Source organism: Filicampus tigris, chromosome 16, assembly GCF_054856515.1.
Source record: "Filicampus tigris isolate MCC_2025a chromosome 16, RoL_Ftig_1.0, whole genome shotgun sequence".
In the NCBI taxonomy this organism is placed as follows: Eukaryota; Metazoa; Chordata; class Actinopteri; order Syngnathiformes; family Syngnathidae; genus Filicampus; species Filicampus tigris.
In genome coordinates, this window is record NC_141232.1 from 10337501 (window position 1) to 10345000 (window position 7500).

Consider the following 7500-nt stretch of genomic DNA (forward strand, 5'->3'; position numbering starts at 1 on the left):
GAAAGTCATTCATTACCATTACCAGCTAACCTCCCATCATTAGCTTATCATTTAACATGCTGAATGCACTTTCATGACAAAGGCTGTTCTTCCTTACATAAATGGCTGCAACATGTAAGACTAAAAAGTGTATAAATGGAGTATTCCCATTCCCATATTCCATTCCCATGTTCCCTCGAACCACCTGTGTATCTAAGCAGATTAGATGTACACATGTGTTTTTGGAGCCGACATTCTGCCTTTGTGTGTCCTTCCGCCATCATATGACCCACACCCCCCATGTGGGTGTGTGTGAGTGTGTGTCACATGGCCCTGTTCTGCCATCCGCTGTTACTCAACTGACCAGTGTTTGCATGTACGAGAAGAATAAAGACGGATTTATCAAGGAGAGTTGTTGATGAGGAAAAAGAAGATTAACGTTATAGAATTTGCGATTGCAACTTGTGACACGCATGCTTTTCAAGCACACACACAATGCCTCAGGACTGTTTGATTCTGGAAAGGAAGCGAAGCATCAAACTCTCCGGTCAGTCGTAAAACAGAAAGGATGGAAATTAGGTTACTGCCTTTGGTCGGAGCGCGTGCAGAGATGTTCACTTGCAACACTGCCGAGTGTGCTTATTAAAGAGCGACGTGTCTACGAAAAATAATCAACAAATAATTTCTGTCTGATTCAAAAAGGAGACACTGAGAAGAATTAAGATCAGGTTAAATGGTTCCTAAATTACAAAGGTGGCAATAGTATCCAAAAACACTACTAAATTTGGGAGTACAGATACTTGTGTAGGAAAAATAACTGAACACACACAAGATAAATTCTGCAAGAGCTCAACCGTTGCTACAGCGAGAAATGGAGCTCTCCAAGCTGTCTGAGTCGGTTGGAGGAACTGCGATTGGCATTCACTGTGTGATTGATCTGCTGGTCTTACTCAACAGCATTACACTTTGCAAATCCAGACCGAGACAACGTCTTGTATGTTTACGCCTGTTTTCTGTAGCTGAGCCATGATTGGTCGTTACCAGAGCCCTGAGCAACTGTGATATCATTTTCAGCCGACAGCAAGTGACAAAATGGCCGCCCCCCGAGATTGCTAAAAACTTGTGTATTTTACTGCTTTACTCATATTCCACAAAACGCAATATTAATCAGAATGCTGTGTTTCGACTAGTGGGACTGCATAGAACATGTTATTGTAAAGAAAGATTTGGGGTTGACTTTTTAGAATTATGATACAGGTCTTGTCCAGTTGTACCCCGTGAACTGTTCAGTCAGTGGAAAGAAAGAATATTTTTTCGAGTCTTACTGTATTTCTGCAATTGTCTCATTTTCCTTTTCCTGTCCCTGTCCTTAAGATCTTCTCGCTGGTGGTGTTCGCCTCCATCGTGAACGAGGGCTATGTGAACATAGGCAGCGAGCGCCTCTACTGTGTCTTCAACAAGAACGCGGACGCATGCAACTACGGTGTGTTCGTGGGCCTGGTGGGCCTGCTGGCCTGCTCCTTCTTCCTGCTGCTCGACTACAAATTCTCTTCCATCAGCTCCGTCAAAGACCGCAAGAAGGCCGTCATGCTTGAGATCGGCTTCTCAGGTGAGGACGCGGCCGAGTGCTGACACGCAGATGGGTTTCCCCTCTGGGACAAGACTGTCAACGCCACTGGTGGTTGTTGAGATCAGAGCCAGTAAAGGCCTAAACATATTTGTTCCATGACATGACATGAATTTACTCCGATGCTTCTCCATTATTTTCTGTTACGCCCCCTCAAAAAGAAGAAAATATTTTGTGCCCCCCAAACTCACCACCGCGACTATAAATTGTCAAATTTGTGTATAAAATTGTTGTAAGTACACACTTGCGCACCACTGCCACCAACTGTAGTGGATGTGCAATTACACTTTTTTCTAGTGCGGCAAAAAAAAAAACATTTCCTGGGTTACATGCCCTGGCATCGCACCGTGCCCTCTCGATTTGAGAAGGACTGATTATTCCTGATTTATTCTATCCACTCCATTTTTCATAGCGTGTGTGTCGTAGGAGTTATACAGACTTGTAGAAATTCATGACAAATTCATCCTTAAGATGACCCTGACATCATCATTTTTACAGTCCTATACTTTGTCAGGGAATATTTGTTACAGCCAACCTCAGCTAGCAAAACACTGATTATCTTGTACTGTAGATGTCTAAAATAGCTTGGGGTTCCCCCTTCAGATGCACACAAAGCTGGCCCACTTCCTTATTTGTGATCAATGAAACGTCACACCAGGTGATATTACGAGAATGGAAACCTTTCAAGTTTCAATCAAGAAACAACAGCTGGTGAACCCTCACAACCGTGTGTTTCTCTCATTACAAAGCAGCTGTGTCTCTGTTTCTGGCAGGTTTTTGGGCCTTCTTGTACTTTGTAAGTTTTTGCTTTCTGGCCAACCAGTGGTCTCGAACAACGACCGCTGAGCTGCCCCTCAACCAGGGCGCTGACGCAGCTCGGGCTGCAATCGCCTTCTCTTTCTTCTCCATCATTACTTGGGTAAGAAATTCAAATTATGCTAAATGCGGTGATTTCCAACCACTATCCTACAGCACATTACAGTGGCGCCTTGAGATACGAGTGACCCGACTTGACTCGTTTTTGCTGTCTGGTGGTAGTGAATTCAATTCAACTCACTTCCCAATAAGCAGCAGCTTGACAAATCTTGAACAATTGAACAAGCTGTTTTATCCCATTTGAAGTGTACTGTCAAACTAAAGCAACCCAAAAAGATAATTAAACATTTTCACAGGCATTTATTATTTATCCTCTACAAAAAATGATTAATATTGCAGCATCTAGTAGTAGTAGAAGAGCCTATTTTTCTCTATTCACATGACTATTATTATACTCCCACCACGCAGCCAAGCAGGTCACACCAGAAGGAACAGCACAAAGAAATTAATTGTAGCATTAAATAATGATGTACAATCTGTTCAATTCTTTATTTTCTATTTAATTACACTATTACTGTTTTCATAAAGCGCAATATTATAGAGTGCTATTTTCCTTATTAAAAATACAAACACCAACCTTTTTTGGGGCTGGAATGAATTGACAATAAGGAGAGATGATTTGAGAGTGTTTTGAGTCACAAGCATGTTCATGGAACAAATTAAATGTGTATCTCAAGGCACCATTGTCATGTGTAATATGTAAAAAATACAGTAAATATTCACAATGTTTAATCAGCCTTTGGAGACAACAGCAGCCGCTGCTCTCACAGCGGAATTTTAGATTTGTGAAGGAATTTTGGAATTCACTTATGACTTCATTTTCCAAAACAACTTTTTTTCCCCCTAGTCTTCTGTTCAGTGTAACTCTTAATACGCCTTCATAAAAAGACACGGTCATCATTTCACATTATCATTAATACTGGCAATAATATACCTGTGTATTGGATTTTTTTCATTACATGATATGAACGATTTAATTTGATAAGCTTTGGCTGGTACTCTGATGGTAGCGCATCAGAGTGAGGAATCCATGTCGATTAAAGTTTAAGTTACCAAATATGGCTCCTTGCCATTTAAAGGACAAGCGGATCATTAGTGGCTGTAGAGTAAAGCAAAGCATCACTGAAGTACAAACAGCCACTTTCAGAACTCCCTACAATCTCATGAAATTACATTTACAAAAAGACTTGAAAATGTAAATACTTGTAAATAAGGGCAGATTAAAGAATGGAGCAAACCATACTTGACCCATGCTACACCACCCGTATTTCAAATTGTCCATTGAGTGAATGTTTTTTCAACAATAAATACATAAATAAAAATTATATAATGTCGCCATCCAATTGTGCTTACAGGCCGGTCTTACAGTGCGTGCGGTGCAGAAGTACCTGCTGGGCACTGACATGACCTTGTTCACCTCAGAGCACTTGGACGGCGCAGCCCCCACCCAGCCGTTACCCTCCAACTCGCCAGGGGCAGGGGGCAACACCGAGCCCACAGACACCTACCAAAATCCTCCGTTTACAGAGAACAACGCAGCACCCACATACCAGGTTCCCATTTACTAGAGGTGATACATAGAAAAAGATGAGATGAGGGGAACTAAAACACAATTGCTCTTTGTCATGGCCCACTCGCAGTCAATGTGGGCTGAATTTTCAATGGTGGTACATTAAAAAAAAAAAATCTGCTGTTTTGTTTCCTCCTCTTGTTGTTTACGTGAACATTCCAGCTTTATCTGCACTTTTCTAGACTCACTTTCATGCAGATTAGGATAATAATAATAATAATTAAAAAAAAAAAAAACAAGAGGAGGAACCATAGAAGATTAGGCCATTTTGCAGTATTCACACACTAAATAGGATATCAACTAGTAAGCAGTATGACAAAAGGCACCGTCACTTGAAATATAAACTATTCTGTCTCATGCCAAACTGTTCTGAGGAATGTTTTTTGATTTGTTTCATTTCAATTTGTTTTCTTCTCCTCTTGCTGCAGTTAAACAGTGATAATGTGTATTGAATCTGCATGTTTCCAAATGTAGAGATAGCAACTGAAGTGCCATACTGTACTGACAGTGACTTAACTGAAGTAGATTTACACATGCTGAACATCATCATCACAACAATGTTTTTGTGACTAAGTGCAATATCTCACATTCTCATGCAGATTGCTGTGTACTATACTGTACTGTGGTGTAAGTAGACTACTTTGCGGTGACTGTAGAAAGTGAAAACACATCCTGGTCAAATATCACCGTGACATTTTGAAAAAAAAATAATAATAATGTGACCTATAATCTGTACATACGAAAACATGTATGTTTCAACTAGTAAGTGTTGTTGCTAGGATCTGAATATTGAGTTTTAATTGGGTTATTGTACATTACAGTATATACGGTGGGTAGAAAAAGTCTACACACCCCTGTTCATATGCCAGGTTTTTATAGAATAAAAATTGTGTGTAGACTTTTTATAACCAATGTAAAGCAATGTATTTCAGCAATTCAATTCAAAAAGCAAATGTCATATTTTATAGATGCACTACGCACAATGTGAAACATTACCTGATCTCAATTTTTATAACATTGACAGTTATAGCTTATACCGCCCCACAAAAAAAAAATCTAAATTCAAATAATCAAAATGATTTTTAATAGAGAAATTATGTAGTAATTGGTCTCTGTATAATGAGTTTTCATTTTTTGATATTCAAATTTAGTGACATGTACGAGTAGCCTACGTGGATATAGTCCCTGCAACAAAAGTATATTTTCAATTGTAAAGCACTGGTTATACGTCACATTATCTTTTGCAAAAAGGTCATTTGTATTGTAACGGGTGTGTTCACTTTCTATATATCCATTTTCAACCAATCGTAGGCTCTGCCTCAAATGACACACTTTATTCAGCTTTGAATTGTACAACCAAACCTCAGGCAAATTTGACTTGTAGAATTTTGAATCCAAAACAAGCTTTCAGTGACTATTTATTATTGTCATGCATGTAATGGTGAAATGCAACATATTCCTCCCTGACTGAGGTGGACTCCCCCCAAATGTACCTGTATGAATTTCTGTACCAAGGAATGTAGGTTGTGTGTCATTTGAGGTTGAATCTCGAGTCTCGAGTACGTCGAGAGAATCTTTTGTACATCAGTTGTGTTTTTGTTTACTTTTTCGAAGCTGCCAAACTGCCCTATGTTCTTATGAATCTTTTCTTCTTTTTGAACACATTACTACTGTCTGTTTACGGCGACTCGCGAGTGAGGTCTGGGGGAGAGGATGTCGTGTGGTCACATGCCAAACTATAAGTCTCCTTTGAGGTTCTGTTGCCATGGTGAGAGGGAGAGAGGAGGGCCGCGAAGAGTTAACCGGGACAGTCGTGTGTATGCTTGAGTGTGAATGCGTTAAAAATGTTGTTGCGTTATACTTATTTTCAAGAACAGGTTTTAGGAATGAGGAAGGACATTGCTAATAGAAATGTTCGATCAAATCTAAGTGTTATTACTCTCCTAGCGCATAAGACTTGCCTGTGCTGAATTTGCTCCCGTGCAACAGCGCCCTCTGCTGAACTGAGCTGGTACAGATGCAAAGGGACAACTAGGGCTCTCTTTAGTAAGTAACCACAAGAGGAAAATGCATGACATTATTGTATGAAACTAACACTGTAAAGTGAGATTCAACAGCCATGAATGCAGCTGACAGTGCCCCCCATTTTTCTCTCATTTTACTAATGATTCTAATAGTTATGATGCATATGAATGCGCTCCATCCCCAAAAACTGCATGACGCTGCTGTGTAAGCTTCGGCCTGCAACTGACCTTCAGTGTTTCATTTCCTGTCAGGCTCCGCGACAAAAACAGGCCTTAGAGTCTTTAAGTGGCACAGCCTGCTGACTCTTTATTCAATTTCAACATCACTGATGTCACAATCACATCAATTGAGTCCCAGTGAACGCAAACAATTGGGAGTTAAAAATAATCAGTGAGATCAAAGATGTTTAAGCGGGCAGTTATAGAAAGAGAGAAAATCAATGGCCTTCATTCACGAAAATTGCGTTGTTTCCTACTTCCGGGAAGGAATCAGATCAGATTCTTACATATGATTCACCTAGCTGCAAGTGGAAAGTGTATTTATTTAAATATTACATAAAATCCAAGAGCATTATTTCCTGTCATTGAAACAGAAAAAAAGATGCACCACAGAATGCTTCTGGCATTTTCGGTCAATCTCCAAATGTATTTTATAGTGGATAAGGGGAACGTACGAGTGCTGGTTTGCGCTACATCTGTCTAGCCAATATAACCACCAACTAAATGCTGAGGGACGTTTTTCCTGTATTTCCTCAAATAATGACCTCTAATACAGTGTTCCCAACCAATATTGAGCCAAGGCATCCATCCAAACTCATGGCACACCACCAAAGAAAAATGCCACAAAAACTATTCAAAACCCTGTAAAGTGAATTCAGAGATTTGTTTCTTAATGTTTTACATGTCCGAAGATAATTATTGAAAATGTGCAGGGACTGAGAACTATGTAGTACTGAATTGTGGAGATGTAGCATTAAACTGTGTTGCCTAATTTGATTGACACTTGAGCGGGAACACCCACAGTGTTCGAGAGCAGGGAGAGTAGTTTGATTTTTCACAATTTTGAAGTGTCCTATTATGTACTTATACAGTTTTGGGGGGTTGGGTTGTTACCGACACTCTGTAGTGTGTCAAATTTGAAAGACATTTCACTTTACAGGGACTTTTGATTGTTTTTCCCCCCAAAAAATGTTAAGTCTAAATGGTGTACACATTTCAAGGTGTACCCCAGTGATCTTAACCGGTACAGAGAATAGATGGATAGGTGTCGAAAGAAAGGCCTCTGCCCAAATAGATGCCGCCCTTATCTGCACTTTCAGAAAAAAATGCCCCTGACCACTATTTGCATAAATACGGTAAATTGAATTCCTAACTTTTCAAACATACACAGAGGTAGTAGGGCAATGTAAAGTGTGGCTGGGTGT

The 7500-nt window shown here is 39.9% G+C and overlaps 1 protein-coding gene across 1 annotated transcript in view; it reads left to right on the plus strand.

Moving 5' to 3' along the window:
• syngr3a (synaptogyrin 3a) overlaps nt 1–7500 on the plus strand; it is a 9338-nt gene that overhangs the window by 1109 nt on the left and 729 nt on the right. Inside the window, exons 2-4 of the mRNA XM_086056310.1 lie at nt 1354–1588; nt 2380–2525; nt 3838–7500. The exon at nt 3838–7500 is cut by the window's right edge and continues 729 nt beyond it. Of these exons, the coding sequence (XP_085912436.1) occupies nt 1354–1588; nt 2380–2525; nt 3838–4050 (594 nt within the window). The 3' untranslated portion in view covers nt 4051–7500. The remainder of the gene's footprint in view (nt 1–1353; nt 1589–2379; nt 2526–3837) is intronic.